Here is a 17,059-nt window from a genome sequence, read left to right as displayed (position 1 = left end):
TACTATGTGCAAAGCTTTTCAGTTTATAAGTAATCAAAGTTAATTTATTTTTGGTAAGGGAACTTTCACATTATTAAGTATCTTCAGTTGAGCACTGTGCTAAGCTTTAGGTGCAGATGACTTTTCCTAAAATTTACTACCCATATGGATTGACTTGCCTAAATTTTCAATGTACAAAATTTAGTAAACTATGGATATCTTAAGAAATACTGGCAAAAGAAATCATTCTAGAAATGAGCCAGTAAATAATGCTTAATTAGAACTTCTGCTCTAGAAACAGAAGAAAAAAACCTGCTTGATCACATGGTTCAATGGGGATATTATTGGGGATGTAGACTCCAAATGATCACTCTAGTACAAATATTAATAATATGGAAATAGATCTTGATCAGTGACACTTGTAAAACCCAGTGCAATTGCTCTTTGACTACTGGAAGGGGGTGGGAGGAGGGGAGGGCAAGAACATTAATCATGTAACATTGGGAAAATATTCTAAATTAAACAATTTTTTTAAAGAGAACTTCTGCTCTATGACCAGAGAAGATCCACTGGAGTAGAATGCTTTATCTATGCCTTTGTGGGTACTGATTTAATTTATTGGGTTTGTGTCTGGGTCTTTCTGTTAGTTTTCTGCCTCTTAAGAAAAGAGCATTCACATTCTGCTTTTGGCCTCATGTGGCTTGTTTTACATTTGTATGGAGCATTGTTCAGAAACTGTCCATCTGCTACCTGATCTTGGAGGAGCAATTTTACCTAGATTCTGTAGGAAAGAGATGGGCCCTTCTAAGGTCTCTTCAACCCAGTCTGTAGTGGGAACAGATAAAATGGATTCATTTATCACATTCTTTAGATTTCATTCATTTATTCTTCTCCCCCTCAAAACTCTGCAACATTCCTAGTTACATCCTTGCTTTTTAAAGTAAGGACAATTTTTCCTTTCTAAAAAAAGCATGTTTCTAGTACTGGTCTCTATTTCATTTGGAAAACAAAAGCTAAGTGGTTCTGGCTTCTAATCTGTAACAAGGCAGACTTTCCACTAGGTGAGCCTCTTAGCCAATCAATAAAATTAGTGAGCATCTGCTTTGGGACAAGCATTATGTGTTCTATCAACCTTGTGCATGGGGTGATTGAGGCAACCCAAAGTTTAAATGACTTGTGAGATGATGCTCCAAAAATAAAAATTAGAACTCACCACCCCCATGTTTCCATTTGGTTGCTTTGCCATTAAGCCATGTACATCCTGCTTTGCATGAGACCAGTGTTCAGAGTGGTGTTTGGAGGATCAAGTGCTAGAAATTAATGGTGGGAAATTCTGCAGGTCATTTTGAAAGAAGCACGGTTGTAAATTTGCAATAGAGCATGAATAAAATCAGGTGGCAAATTTGAATGTTAAAGCATGACTCCATATTTAGAAATGTCACCTAGTCTTCTGATATATGTGCACAAGGCATCTCAAAAGTCTACTTTAGAACCACCCTAAGACCTGGAATATCCTGTAATGAGAGTAATCTATTCCCTTCCCCCCTTCTGCCCTCTATTCTCCTGCAAATATGTTATCATTATATTTATGTATATATTGAAATTGATATGAGGATGGAACCCCTGTTTTGAAATTTAATTTTTCTATAAATCTAGATTAATTGCAGTGCATTGCCGTGGAATTTTCAAGGTGCCTTTTTCTCCTAAAACTTCATCAAGATCTCTAGAGATCTACTCAAAACACTTGTATTTCCAAAAGAATACCTCCTGAAATTTAATTTAAGTGAATTAAATTTAAAACTGTGTTTTGTTTGAATATTTTCACCTGAGAGAAAACTCGAGCCACTGACTGAGTTAGAATCATAGATTTTCTATTTAGAAGACCAGATGATCCCTAAGGTCCCTTGCTATGGCAGGGAGAAGAGTGTTTGGATTTAGAGGGTGTGGATCTGAGCCCTACTTTTGCCACCATTCCTAATCTCCCCTCTCTTCCTCCTAATATATGATTCCATCAATGTCCCTGTTTGAGAGATAAACTTAGGTAGAGATGAAAATATTTGACCTTTGTTATATAACTCTACTTAGTGGCACAACTAAGCCCAAATCCTAAATTATTGGATGCCTGGTTTTGATGACCTTTATACTTCCATCAGACTATTTATACTGTTAAATGTATTTATGTAGTGTTCAAATTCTCAGAGTCAGTCTGATTGCTTCTATAAATACTTAACTGCTTCAGCCCTGACAATGACAGCATTTTCCATGCAGTGGGCCCATAATTGAGTATGAATGTGAAAGAGAAGAGGAAAACTTTTTTTAAAGGGTGTAGGGAAGGAGAAAGCCAAATCTCTGAGTGCACTAGTTAAATTTAGAATTTGAACAATGGAGATCAGCAAGGCATGACTTTTCATTCCTACTCTTTAACTTTTCAAATATTTCTTGCTTTTACTGAATGACTCATTCTCTTAACGATTTATTCTTTTCTAGACTTTGATAAAAGTTTGCCAAATACTGAGAAAATTTGTTGGACTATTCTGACCTGAATATTTTCCTGTCTTACATGTCTGACTCCCAGTGGGTTAGACTCTGAACCTGATCAGAGCATGCTATAATTTCTAATCCTGGAGTAGGCCAGTTGTTGATGCTTATTTGTTTATCCACTATAATAAATTCTATTATGCAATATGGGATATACTGGATCATATCAGCAAGATGTAATGCAAAGAAGGGCGATAAAAGAATGTCTACCCTTTGATCCAGCCATAGCACTGCTGGGTTTGTACCCCAAAGAGATAATGGACAAAAAGACTTGTACAAAAATATTCATAGCTGCGCTCTTTGTGGTGGCCCAAAACTGGAAAACGAGGGGATGCCCATCAATTGGGGAATGGCTGAGCAAATTGTGGTATATGTTGGTGATGGAGTACTATTGTGCTCAAAGGAACAATAAAGTGGAGGAATTCCATGTGAACTGGAACAACCTCCAGGAAGTGATGCAGAGCGAGAGGAGCAGAACCAGGAGAACATTGTACACAGAGACAAACACACTGTGGTATAATCGAATATAATGGACTTCTCCATTAGTGGTGGTGTAATGTCCCTGCACAATCTGCAGGGATCAAGGAGAAAAAAACACTATCCAAAAGCAGAGGACAAACTGAGGGAATAGAAACACCAAGGAAAAGCAACTGCCTGACTACAATGGCTGAGGGGACATGACAGAGGAAAGACTCGGAGCGAACACTCTGATGCAAATACTAACAACATGGCAATGGGTTCAAGTCAAGAACACATATGATACCAGTGGAATCACGTGTCGGCCACGGGGGGTGGGAGGGAGGAAAAGAAAATGATCTTTGTCTTTAATGAAAAATGCATGGAAATGATCAAATAAAATACTATAAAATTTAAAAAAAAAGATGTAATGCAAAGGATGCTGGCATCAGAAGATCTGGGTTCAAATTCTAGATTTCCACTTAATAGTTGTGTGACTTTAGGTTCCTTACCTATAGAATGGCAGGGTTGGACTAAATAAACAATCTAATTTCACTTCTAGTCCTACATCTATTGTCCATATGTCTTTACAGATAACCACATGGATCAAAAGCCTGAGTTCACATAACCAGTCTCTAAAATAGATTTTTTTTTCTTTTCTCTAGTGCCAGCATCATAAAGGAAAAATTTCATGTTCAAAATGAATAATGTGAAGGAACTGGAATTAGTAGGGACTTAAGGAACTTTTCATTCACTTTATAGCTTACTTGAGGGGAAAGTAATTCATATACAAAATATATGTAATAGGTAGTTCTCATTTTAATAACACAAGTACAAAATAACTTATTAGCCCCAGGAGGGGCAGCTGGGTAGCTCAGTGTATTGAGAGCCAGACCTAGAGACAGAGGTCCAAGGTTCAAATCTGGCCTCAGACACTTCCTGGCTGTGTGACCCTGGGCAAGTCACTTAACCCCCATTGCCTAGCCCTTACCAACTCTTCTTCCTTGGAGCCAATACACAGTATTGATTCCAAGACGGAAGGTAAGTGTTTAAAAAGTAAAAATAAAGGGCCAGGAGCTCTCTGTTCAGTGTAGAGTTCTTAATCTGGGGTCCATAGACTTGCAAGGAGACCATATATAGATTTCAGTGTGTTATTGAACTTGGATGGGGGGGGGGGGGGATATTACATCTATCTTCATATAGTTGGTTTCCTTTATAAACTTAGGTACAGTCAGTTCTATTGTAATGGAAGCATTCTTTTTAAATTATACAATAAAAACCATAGGGTTTATGGGGAAAATAAGTTTAGGAGCATAATACTTATAAACTTAAATGTGATACCTTAAAAAAAGAAAAAGTAGGAATTTATTAAAAATGATATTATGGTTTTATACATGTTAAGTAGTTAAATACTATAATGATAGTGTTTCCAGACTCCGGCTGTTGCTGGGCCTTTGCCCTATTTCCATGGGTCATAGACAGATGTGGAGAAGCTGGACCTCTGAGAAGGACTGCCATGCCAGAGGGATGAGAAAGACTTAAAGTTTGTCAAAGTGGACCTCAGAAGGGTGGCATCTTATGGAAGTGGTATAGTTTTCTTTGTTTTCACCCATGAAATCACAAAGGCATATGCAAAATCTGTGTTACATTCAAATTGCTCCTTAATATATCATTTGAATGTATATAGAACAAATTTGTATTTTCAAAACAAATATGTCAGAATTGATTTGTATTTTATTTTATGCATTTAAGATACATTATTCTAAGAATGGGTCTTTAGGCTTTGCTAAACTACTAAATATGTCCAGGACACAAAGAGGTTAAGCACCCTTGGATGACTAGATGTGATGTGAAATCCATGCCTGTGTTAACATTCATCTGTTTTCCTTTATTCTGCTTTCCTCTTAGTCACCCATGTTTGATGGGAAGATCCCAAACTGGCATCACTATGCTTGCTTCTGGAAGCGTGGGCTCGTCATCTCTCAGGCTGAGCTTGAAGTGGATGGGTTCTTGGAGCTGCGATGGGACGACCAGCAGAAAATTAAGAAGACCATCGAAACTGGAGGGCTGACAGGAGGTCCGTGATGTGAGGGTGTTGTGGGAGAGCGAATGCTGGTTCTTGCCCAAAGAACTGCAGCTCAGTCTCCATCTTGAGGAATGAAAGTGTTTATTCAGAGATGTGACAGATAGTGTAGCCAGGGAGATTGAAAAGCCATAGTGGGGATTTCTAGATTCTTATTGTGGGTCTGGGGTATTGCCCTCCTCCCACCCTGGGAATTCTCTGCCTTCTCTCAAATTATTCCTCCCAGGGGCATTCTGGGGGTAAGGGGTGCAAAGACCTCAATTACCTGGGCGGTGTTCCCTCCTGTGTCCCCTTTGTCAAGCTTTCAAGGTTGTTTTGGTGTCTTCTCTCAGTCTTGCAAACTCTTATCAAAGGGAATGAAGTCATAATGTATCTCCCTTACCCTCCCCCTCCTTTCAGGCTTGACCTTGCAAGCTCTTACCAACCTTGAGTGTCCGTGAAGGCACAGTTTCTACTTTCTGCTAATTAGTAAAAAGCAGAAGAAATAAATGTGCCATTAAAGAAAAAGGATTTCAAAGCACTATTTATCACTGCCAACCCATATCAGTAGTGCTGTGTTTTGACACTCCTGGACAATGTTCTTTATGCACCTCCACCATTGGCCTTGGAGTCTTTGTGTCTAGGGAAGAATGGAGCAGCTAGAGCTAGAAAGAGATAAGCGTCAAAAGCAAGTGATTTCAATTTAGGTGGCTTAGGGTGTGCATAGTAGGTAAATTGTGCTGCTAAAAAAAATTAAACATTTGCCCCCAAGGAGCTTACATTTTACTGGTGGGATGCAACATGTACACAGATAATTAATAGAAGTTAATTTGAGAAGAGAGAAAGTACTAATAACTGAAGATGGGGAGAGGGTCATGGAAGGTTGAACCTTAAAGGAAGCTGGGGTTTGGGGCCTTAGAGGTAAGGAAGGTGATGTGCAGGATAGCCTCTGAAAGGCTGCAGTGTAGAAGAGATGACAGTTTGTTGTTTTAGGGTAACAACTCCTAAACTAGTTTAGCAGCAATATAGAATATAGGAAGAGGAGAACTATGAAATGTCTGGGAAGGCAGGAAGGAGATAGATTTTAAAGGACCTAAAAATGCCAAAGGAGTAGTTTATTGGGTACTTGAAGCAATACTGAAGAATTTTGAGCAAGGGAATGACATATCATTGAGCCTGGAAGGCAAACAGCAAATCCATGTAGGAAGAATGTGGTTTGTCCCTGCCAAAGGCTTGAGATTTTTTACTAGGGATTGAGAGACTCCTCGTTCATTAATTCATGTGAGAAAAGTAGGGAAATGTGTGGGAGGAAGTAGAAGCTGCTAGAACCAGTGAGAGAGAAGAAACATGAGAAGCAGATGGAATGCTGAAAGATACTCCTTATGTCTGCAATGGGACATAACTAGGATGTGGGTGGGTTCTTGGACATTGTTCCCTTGTACTCCTAATGCTCAGGCCAGCAGAGCTTCCAAGGAGAGCACAAAGAAAGTCCCTTGTGGAGTTCCTCACCACTCCTCTCCAAAGCAGACACAGGGTAAATGGTGGTAGTGGTGTTACCAAGACCACATTTAGCCAGCATTATGGAGTCCCCATCAGGGAACTCTTACCCTGCTTCCCAGCTTATATCTTTAAGCACAAAAATGTAAACGGGGGAAAAAATTTTTAGCTGCTTCTCAAAGAAGTTTTCCCAAATGGTTTATTCTTTTTCTTGCCTTCTTAAACTGAAGATACAGACATTAATTTCACCTTTTCTTGAAGACTTAAGGCCATCACTTTGATTGTGTGTGATGGTTTATGTATATTGTGATCTGGGTAGCAGCATCATTAGAGCCTAATGATATGCATCGGACACTTAGCATCTCAACTAATTAGTTTCAAATCACTTTTTTTGTCTTTTTATTTTCCGTTCATACCAGTTACTCCTCCCTCGCCCCCCCCCCCCCCCCAAAAAAAGAAAGAAAGAAAACAGAACCTTATAACAAATATGCATTGGCGGTGTCCAAAAGAATACATCTCATTCTGCAAATTCAGTGTTCTATTGAGATTCTTCAACATTGGTCCCTTGGAGTCATTGATCAGTCCATTGATCAGAGTTCTTAAGACTTTCAAAAGTGTTCCATTTTTGCAATGTTGTTATAATGTAGACTGTTCTGTTTTTACTCTGCTTCACTCTACATCAGTTCATACATGTCTTCATAGTTTCTTCTCTAATGCCAAGTCTTTAATCATTTTTTGCAGCATAATAACTTGTAACTAATAATAACTAATTAGCATTTGTATAGTGCATTAAAATTTGCAAAGCACTTTAAAAAATTATCTAATTTTATCCTCACAACAGTCCTGGAATGTAGAGGCTATTATGAGGAAACAGGCAGATAGGGATTAAGTAACATGCCCAGGGTCACATAGCTAGTATCTGATGCCAGTGTTAAACTCATATCTTCCTGACTCCCAAGTCCAGTGCTCCATAATTTTTTAACTGTTCTCAAATTTATAGAGATTTTACCCTCCTGCCCCAGTTTCTTGTTCTTTATTTTTCTCCTACTTTATAGTTCTTCAACACAATAAAAAGAGCTGCTAGAACTATTTTTGTACATATGGGTCCTTTTCTTCTTGAATCTTTCCTATATATGCCTAATAGTAAGAACACTGTGTCACAAAGAATTCAGTCTGGCAGCTTTTTGTTCAGGGAGGACTTTTTAGAGTTGCCCATGTGTCTGACTCAGACATCCCTACCTACTTTTTTGGTTTTCTGCCCCTTATTCTGGGAGCCTCTTGTACCTTGAGCACAGCTGATGAGTATCTAAAGTAGGTCTTCCTAAGTTGAATTCTAACATTCTCTCTATGAAGCTGCTAAGATGAGCATTATTCTGTGTTTTTTGCCTAGGCAAAGGTGGGAGTCAAGATGGTGGTGGTAAAGGGGAGAAAACCCTAATCAACTTTGCAGCAGAGTATGCCAAGTCCAATAGGAGCGCTTGCAAAGGGTGTCAGCAGAAAATAGAAAAGGTAAGAGTTGGGGAGGCTGGGTGGTCTGTTGTGGTCATAGTGGACCAGGTGAGGCAATCACCAGTCAGCATAAGGGCACCCCTCTCATATAATTATTGAGAGGATCACATGAGACAACATTTGTAAAGTGCTTTGTAAAACCTAGATTTTTCAATAAGAATGTCAGCTAGTCGGGGCAGTTGAGGGTAGCTCAGTGGAATGAGAATTAGGACTAGAGATGGGAGGTCCTGGGTTCAAATATGACCTCAGACACTTCCTAGCTGTGTGACCCTGGGCAAGTCACTTAACCCCCATTGCCTAGCCCTTACTGCTCTACAGTATTGATTCTAAGACAGAAAATAAGGGGATTTTTGGTTTTAAAGAATGTCAACTAGTATCATCCCCCTTTTACACATAAGTAAACTGAGGCTCAGAATAAATGACAGCTAGTCAGTATCGAGCCTTAATTCCCAAATTCAGTGCCCATTTCATTACATGGAAATCTAGATTTTGCTGGTTTTGATTAGTGTGGAGGGGAGAATGGTCAGAGATTGAAACTGGATGTTTGGATTCCAGGCTTTGGTTCAGAGTGAACTGAATCCCAAACCATTCCTCTGGTGATGAATTTTCTTTAGAAGAGCCAGACAGATGCAGGGCACAGATGGTGATGGAACTCAACCAGGGAGGCAAGCTACAGGTGTTGAGGTTGATTTTTTTTTCTGACTGAGTCTCATCTTTTGGGCTGGGCAGTTCATAATATATAGAGAGGAGGGTGGGTGAGAGAAGCTGGCAGTGTCTAAAGAAATTTGTGCCAGTGTCCTGCAGCCCCAGGAGAGATGTGACTTCAGATCCTGTTTGGGGCAAGTTACTTAATGTTTCTGGGCCTCAACTTCCCTAGTAAGAAAAATAAGAAATGACTGAGGTTTGTTTTCAGCTTTTCCTCAAATAAGAGTTGAAGAAGTGTAAAATGTAATGTCTCTATTATGATTGGGAAGGAGGGATGCAAGGGCAACCAGTTGGCTCAGTGGATGGAGTGCCTGATATAGATTAATACAGATTTGGCCCACCAAATGCCAAATGCCAAAAGCATTTGGCAGCTATGTAACCCTTTACAACTTATTTAACTTCAGCCTCAAATTTCCTCATCTGCATAATGGTTTGATAATAAAATTTTCCTTCCAGGATAGTGATATGGATAAGATGAGATATTAACCCAGGCATCAAATTGTAGAAAAAGTTCTTTTTTCTTCAGTGCTAGAAAAATGTGAGCCATCACTATTGCTAAGCTTTTAAAACATTCATCTCTAAAAAACAGGAGGTTGTACTACTTAAAGCTAATAGGTCTTTAATGAGGAAAGCACTTTGGGAATGTGGGATGTTGTAGAAATGTGTACCTGAGCTACCTTCTAAAGGGCTTTCTCCATGTAATAAAAATTCATAGTTGCTCTCATTATCAATGACCAGAATTGTATATCTCCTCCTGCATTTTGAGTCGATCACCTGGGGGCGGGGATATCGGGTTGCATTCTTCTTCATTCCCCTGAAATAGTGGTTTATTTAAGGTTGTTGGAAGGTTCAAATGAGAGAATATATAGAAGCACTTTGGTAAACCCTAAAATGTATACCATTGTTAAATGTTCCTCATAGTTCTGGAATTAGATGCCCTCCAAGAATGCTCAGGTGCTCTGGATTCTCAAGGCTACAGTCAGTATGGTGTGTCAGTCCTAGGACCTAGAGAAATAAAATAAGGCAAATCAGCTGGTCTTTAAGACCTTTGGCCTCTTTATCTTTAAGATGGGAGTAATATCTATTACACCTACCCAACTGAGTAGCTATGAGACTCAAATTTCAAAACATTTTGCCAACTTTGAAAAGCATTAAACTGAGAGGTGAAATAGAGAGCTATCTGGCCAGCATATGGGAAGACCAGGGTTCAATTCCTGTCTCTGTTGTGTGATCTTCAGCAAAATTAGTCCCTTAATGATCTAGATGTTTCAGAGGAGATGCCAATCTTCATCAGTGAAGGGAATGTCCTCTCCAGGAGTTCCTTAACATGGGTAAAATCATAGAACCAGACAAAAAAATTATGAAAGTATCCCAGGGAGTATCCCAGTCTTCCTTCACCTGTTCCCATTTGTATGTACATATGTGTCAGGGTCACCCTTTTATACCATATTCATGTAGCCACAGAACTCAGAGTCAGCTCTTTGAATAGAAATCTCCAAGCACCTATGAATGCAATGCTTAGGTAGCCCCAAGTTGTGTTTAATATATTGGGAAGCCTTTTCATTGATTTTAATTTTTTTAATTAAGTTATCCATTCATGGTAGAAACCACTATAAATTCTATCATGTTTAACCATCAATACTCCAAAACCATTCATATTATAATGAACAATACTGTGAGGTATACGACTTGGTAAAGTAGAAAGAGCCTGGAATTTGGAGACAAGATTGATTCTGCCATTTACTGAGTCTTCTAGAACTCATTTTAAAAATCTGATTCAGATCAGTGGTATTAAATAGAAACAGATCCCTGCCAGCAGGATATTGATTTATAAAACCACCCAAAAAAATTGTATTACCTTTTTTATGCTTAAAAATAGTATGTTTTGTATGTACCTTCCTACCCCCACCCCAAAAAAACATGTTGTATTAATGTATAGGTCATATAGGGTTTCCACTCCACTGTATTAATTCATTTTTTCTAAGATAAGGAGTCAGACAGTTTTAAGTATAGTGCTGAAGTTTTCTAAAGTGTGTGTAATCTGTGAGATTTTTACTTGATTTTGTTAAACATTTCCAATTATATATTAATTTGGTTTGGTCAGCCTGGAGAGTTTTGACAGAGTTTTCTACAACATGTTTGACCTCTATAATTTAGATGAAATCCAAGGACATTTTCCAGCTTTGAACCAGAATCTTAGGTCAGTTTGCCCAGAGAATTATTAAAGGAATAAGATGTTAAAGCAGTTCTTCTTTGTTGTCTGTTGGTAGTCTTGTAAACTAAGCCTTCATTTTGATCTCTTATAAGATTATTCTTCTAGGTGAGCTTTGATTATTCTGTATGTCTCCAACTTCTGGTCTTCCTTGGCAGGGCCAGGTACGGTTGTCCAAGAAAATGATTGATCCAGAGAAGCCACAACTGGGGATGATTGACCGCTGGTACCACCCAGACTGCTTCGTCAAATGCCGAGATGAGCTGGGATTCCTGCCTCAATACAGTGCTAGCCAGTTCAAAGGTTTCAGTATTCTGCAGCCAGAGGACAAGGAGACCCTCAAGAAACAGCTCCCAGCAGTCAAGACTGAAGGGTGGGTGAGGGAATAGCATTGAAAGCTTTACCTTTAGAACAGCTCAGTGCTATGGAGTTTGGCAAGACCAGTAAAGAACCACCTCCAACCCCCTTTTTCCTCCCCCCAAAAACCCCTCTGGATTTGTCCCCATTGCTATTCTAAAAACTACTTTAGTGGAGAGCTATTTTTCCTTATGCAAGCATCCCCTATAGAAGGTCAGCTTGACCAATATTGTTTTGCATTGGTATTGTAAATATTTTATAACCAAAGCCCAGGATAGTCACAAAACTCTACTGTGGCATCTTTTGGTTGGCCATATGCCTCATATTAATGATTATTTCTCAGCTCTTTTTGAGGATCCAACTAGGGATGTAGGTGGAGATGCACCTGGATGAATTTCCTCTGCAATTTTGGCATCTTGAATTTCCTTGCATCTTTGTACAAATACAGAGAAAGTGGCCATCCAGACAGGCTGAGAAGCAAAATAAGCAGTAGGGGATGGGGAAAGGAGGTGAAGTTCTTAACTGTTACAAATACCAAAGGAGCTACATCTAGAGAGGTTTCTTCTTAGGACAGTGTCTTCTTTATGGTGATACCATGTGTGTAGGAGGGAAAGAAACAAGTATTTATTAAGCGCTCACTCTGCCAGATTTGGGGTATACACAGATGGAAGCAAACTTGGTCCCTGCCACAAGGAGCTTATATTCTAATGAGGGAAGATAACACAAAAGCTGAAAATCAAGGTAGAGAGATGGGGGTAGAAAAAAGGAATCCAAGGTAAAGAATATGTTTTGAAGTCTAGAAAATCCAGAGCAGGAGAATGAAGGCTGGTCAGCCTGGGCTTTTATACAAAGCAAAGACCTCAAGAAGATCTCTCCGTTGGAAGAATGAGGGCCAACCTGGCAGAGGAAACTCCAAGGCCAAAAGGCCAGAGGTGGTGGGATGTCTCCAGATGAGATAATAGCAGGTCTGTTTTTAAAGTCTGGAAAGTTAAAAAACACAGCCAGGAGGTTAATGAAGTTGTGCAAAGAGCATTTCTTCTCCCTTTCCCCCATCTTATATAAATGTATATGTAAAATGAGCTTTTTTAAGTTATTACCTAACTGTTAAACATTTAATTATTTGAATTCTATGTGTCAGGTCCTCTGCTAGGCCTAAGGAGAAGCCCAAGAGACAGAATTGGGGGTAGCATATGTGAGGAGAAGCAGGAGGGCTAGTTTGGCTGTTTTAATAAAAGTAATAATAACTAATGAAACTAGAAAGGTAGAACAGGTCCAGATGATGATGAACTTACAATGCCAAACATGATTTTATGTTTGAACCCAGAAGTAGTAGTAGCTATTGAGATTATTGAGCAGGATAGTAGCATAATTAGGGCTGGACTATAGGAAAATCACTTTGGCAGCTGTATGGAGTGTGGATTGGTGAAGAGAGAGAATTCAGATAGGGATACAGATCCAGTAGGGAGTTATTGCAATAGTCCAGTCCAGAGAGGATTGCAGCCCAATTCCAGATAGTGATCATGTAAGTAGGGAGAAGACTCACATAATAGATGTCTTTGAGATAGAAATGTCAAGACTAGCCATTAATTGAATATATAGGTTGAGGGAGTGTGAGGAGTGGAAGATGACTCTGAGGTGGCAAACTTGAGTGATTGGAATGAAGATAGTATTCTTTATAGAAACAAGGAGATTCAGAAGAAGGGTAGGTTTTTGTAAAACTACAACAAAGCCAAGCTACTATCTCATTCACTAAACAATTTTGGGCAAGGGACTGTGCCAGCCTCTAGAAATACAGATGGGAATATCTCACAGACCCTGCTTTTAAGAAGCTTAATCCCCAACTGTAGAGAAAACACTGGCCCAAATACTTCAGGGAGAGAACCTTAGAGATCCTTTACTCCCATCCTCCCCTGTGGTCACTTAAATGACAGCTAGGATGTGGGCATATCATACTATACCATGCCTCCTCCTTTGACCATGTAGACAGCACCATGTTTTAGGTTGGCCCTTTCTTTTCCCTGTATGGTCTGGGGACCAACCCTGGCTCCCTCTCTGCCAAGAGCTGTGCATTTCACAAAAATTGACTGAGTCCTCCCCTCCACCCCCTTTTCCTTTCCTCTCAAACTTTAGATCATGGGCAGAGGCCCATGGGGCAGGGGAGCTATAACATGGTACTAAACCAACCCTGGCTGACAGCCAGTCTTCTTTGTCAACCAACAACTTATAACTAATTATGCTCATCGTGCATGACATCCCTAATGAAGTGCCCAGGGTTCTTGTGTTCAATGCTTTCCAACTTGAGTCTCCTACTTTCAATATTGCTTTATGCAAATTTTGGACTCTTCTGAACATCTGGGAGTACTAAAAGAAAATGCATCTATAGAAGTTGATATTGGCAAGGAAGGATAACATTAAAAACATAGCTAACATTTACGTAGAACTTCATAACACATTGTTTGGATCTTCACACCAGCCTTTGATAGAAATGCTTTATTTCCCCACTTTATATTAAGGAAACAGGCTAAGAGGTTAAGTGACAGCTAGATTCTTAGGTGAGTCTTGAACTCAGCTCCAGGACCAGTCTCCACTGACTAGAAAATGACCACCATCACTCCCTTTACCCCACAAGAAAAACCCAAAGACAATCCAGATGTCATGAGAGACAAGTTCTGGGCCATTGAAGTCATGTGAGTTGGCATTTTGTTTTTTCCTCCCAAAGGCCTGTGATGCTTTCAGAAAAGAGAGTACTATGTTTCAGGGGAGGTTTTCCTTTCAAGTACTTGTATCTCTTTCAGGAAAAGAAAAGGAGATGAGGTGGATGGAGATGATTTAGCCAAGAAGAAACCCAAGAAAGAAAAAGAAAAAGAAACGAAGATAGAGAAACTCTTCAAGGTTAGCCATTTTATGTGATACATGCTTCTCCTGCCTTCCCTGTCCCTAGGAAGGGTGAGTAGCAGTTGTTAGTCTGGAGCCTGCTATTGACCATTCTCTTCAGGAAAGCCTTCCATAGAGAAGAAAATTCTACTCTCCCGTAGACTAGACCCATGATGATGAACCTATGGTACATGTGCCAAAGATGGTATGCATAGACCTCTCTGGGCACCCGCAAGCCCCTCGGCTTGGCCAGGATGGGAGCCTGCCCCTGAATACAGGGGGATAGGGCATGGCGCACAGGGTCCCTAAAAAGCTCTAAAAGATTTGCCATCACTGGCCTAGACCTATCTCACCAGTGGGCCACACACACTTTTGCTGAGGGCTTGTATCTGTTAGAATATGAGTCAGAGAAGGGGTACTTGTAGCAAGTGTGGAATGGCTTCCGTGGCATAAGATTTTCTCTTCTCATAGTCTGAGTTATGTCTATCTACCCACATGGAAAATGAACATCCCTGTGTGAGTAAGGGCCTCTCTTTTGAGGGAAATGTTAGAGACAGATGAGAAATCAGGAACTAGCAAAGAAAGAACCAGCCAGCATGGTTTCATTTTTGATTCTCTGTCTACCACAACTTGTTAAGAAAGGCACCAGTTGCTGCATATGAAATTTGGATATAGTAGTGCTGAATCCTAGGGTACATGTCACCTTGGTTGCCTGAATTTTTTTAAATTTTATTTTATTTAATCAATTTAGAACATTATTCCTTGGTTACGAGAATCATATTCTATTCCTCCCTCCCCTCTCCCCACCCTTTCCATAGCCAACATGCAATTCCACTGGGTAATTAATGCATGTGTCCTTGATCAGAACCTATTTCCATTTAGAGTCTACATCCCCAATCGTATCCCCCTCTACACATATAGTCAAGCAATTGTTTTTCTTTGGTGTTTCTGCTCCCACAGTTTTTCCTCTGAATGTGGATAGTGTTCTTTCTTGTAGATCCCTTTGGGTTGTTCAGGATCACTGCATTGCCACTAATGAAGAAGTCCATTACATTCAACTATACCATGGTGTGTCAGTCTCTGTACAATGTTCTCCTGTTTCTGCTCCTTTCACTCTGCATCAATTCCTGGAGGTCATTCCAGTTCACATGGAATTCCTCCAATTTATTATTCTTTTGAGCACAATCATATTCCATTACCAACATATACCACAATTTGTTCAGCCATTCCCCAATTGAAGGGCATCCCCTCATTTTCCAATTTTGTGCCACCACAAAGAGTGCAGCTGATGAATATTCTTGTACAAGTCTTTTTCCTTATTATCTCTTTGGGGTACAAACCCAGCAGTGCTATGGCTAGGTCAAAGGGCAGACAGTCTTTTAGTGCCCTTTGGGAATACTTCCAAGTTACCCTACAGAATGGTTGGATCAATTCACAACTCCACCAGCAATGAATTAATGTCCTAACTTTGCCACATCCCCTCCAGCATTTATTACTTTCCTTTGCTGTCATGTTAGCCAATCTGCTAGGTGTGAGGAGATATCTCAAAGTTGGTTTGATTTGCATGTCTCTGATTATAAGAGATTTAGAACACTTTTTCATGTGCTTATTAATAGTTTTGATTTCTTTAACTGAAAATGGCCTATTCATGTCCCTTACCCATTTATCAATTGGAGAATGGCTTGATTTTTTTTTTGTACAATTGGTTTAGTTCTTTATAAACTTGAGTAATTAGTCCTTTGTCAGAGGTTTTTGTTATGAAGATTGTTTCCCAGTTTGTTACTTCCCTTCTAGTTTTGGTTGCATTTGTTTTGTTTATACAAAAACTTTAATTTGATATAATCAAAATTATTTATTTTACATTTTGTGATTTTTTTTCTAACTCTTGCTTGGTTTTAAAATCTTTCCTTTCCAAAAAATCTGACATGTATACTATTCTGTGTTCACCTGATTTACTTATAGTTTCCTTCTTTATGTTCAAGTCATTTAACCATTCTGAGTTTACTTGGTATAGGATGTGTAGATAACTCTCTTGGTATAGGATGTGTAGGCTGCGCCTTCCAATTTTCCCAGCAGGTTTTATCAAATAGTGGATTTTTGTCTCAAAAGCTGGGATCTTTGGGTTTATTATAGACTATCTTGCTGAGGTCACTTACCCCAAGTCTATTGCACTGATCCTCCTTTCTGTCTCTTAGCCAGTACCATATTGTTTTGATGACCACTGCTTTATAGTATAGTTTAAGATTTGGTACTGCTGGGCCATCTTCCTTCGCTTTTTTTTTCCATTTCCCTGGATACCTGGATATCCTTGATCTTTTGTTCTTTCAAATAAACTTTGTTATGGTTTTTTCTAATTCAGTAAAAAAAAAAATTTTTTTGGTAGTTCAATGGATATGGCACTAAATAAGTAAATAAGTTTGGGTAGGATGGTCATTTTTATTATGTTAGCTCGTCCTACCCATGAACGGTTAATGCTTTTCCAATTGTTTAGATCTGGTTTTAATTGTGTGGAAAGTGTTTTTGTAGTTGTGTTCATATAGTTCCTGTGTTTGTCTCAGCAGATAGATCCCTAAGTATTTTATATTGTCTAGGGTGATTTTAAATAGAATTTCTCTTTCTAATTCTTACTGCTGAGATGTGTTGGAGATATATAGAAATGCTGATGACTTATGTGGGTTTATTTTGTGTCCTACAACTTTGCTAAAGTTGTTGATTATTTCCACTAGCTTTTTAGTTGATTCTCTAGGATTCTTTAAGTAGACCATCATATCATCCACAAAGAGTGATAGCTTAGTCTCCTCATTGCCAATTTTAACAACTTCAATTTCTTTTTCTTATCTAATTGCTACTGCTAGTTTTTCTAGTACAAT

General features: G+C 39.2%; 1 protein-coding gene across 2 annotated transcripts in view; it reads left to right on the top strand.

Moving 5' to 3' along the window:
* PARP1 (poly(ADP-ribose) polymerase 1) overlaps window positions 1-17,059 on the top strand; it is a 59,425-nt gene that overhangs the window by 7,927 nt on the left and 34,439 nt on the right. Inside the window, exons 2-5 of one of the 2 annotated variants that reach the window (XM_007481501.3) lie at window positions 4,882-5,050; window positions 7,923-8,041; window positions 11,117-11,331; window positions 14,111-14,207. In XM_007481501.3, coding sequence (XP_007481563.1) covers window positions 4,882-5,050; window positions 7,923-8,041; window positions 11,117-11,331; window positions 14,111-14,207 — 600 coding nt within the window. Of the gene's footprint in view, window positions 1-4,881; window positions 5,051-7,922; window positions 8,042-9,928; window positions 10,078-11,116; window positions 11,332-14,110; window positions 14,208-17,059 lie in introns of those variants that run through there. The other variant, XM_056816021.1, reaches the window with a different exon arrangement.

The sequence above is a fragment of the Monodelphis domestica genome, chromosome 2, assembly GCF_027887165.1.
Source record: "Monodelphis domestica isolate mMonDom1 chromosome 2, mMonDom1.pri, whole genome shotgun sequence".
Lineage (NCBI taxonomy): Eukaryota > Metazoa > Chordata > Mammalia > Didelphimorphia > Didelphidae > Monodelphis > Monodelphis domestica.
This window is presented reverse-complemented; position numbering and strand designations above follow the sequence as displayed.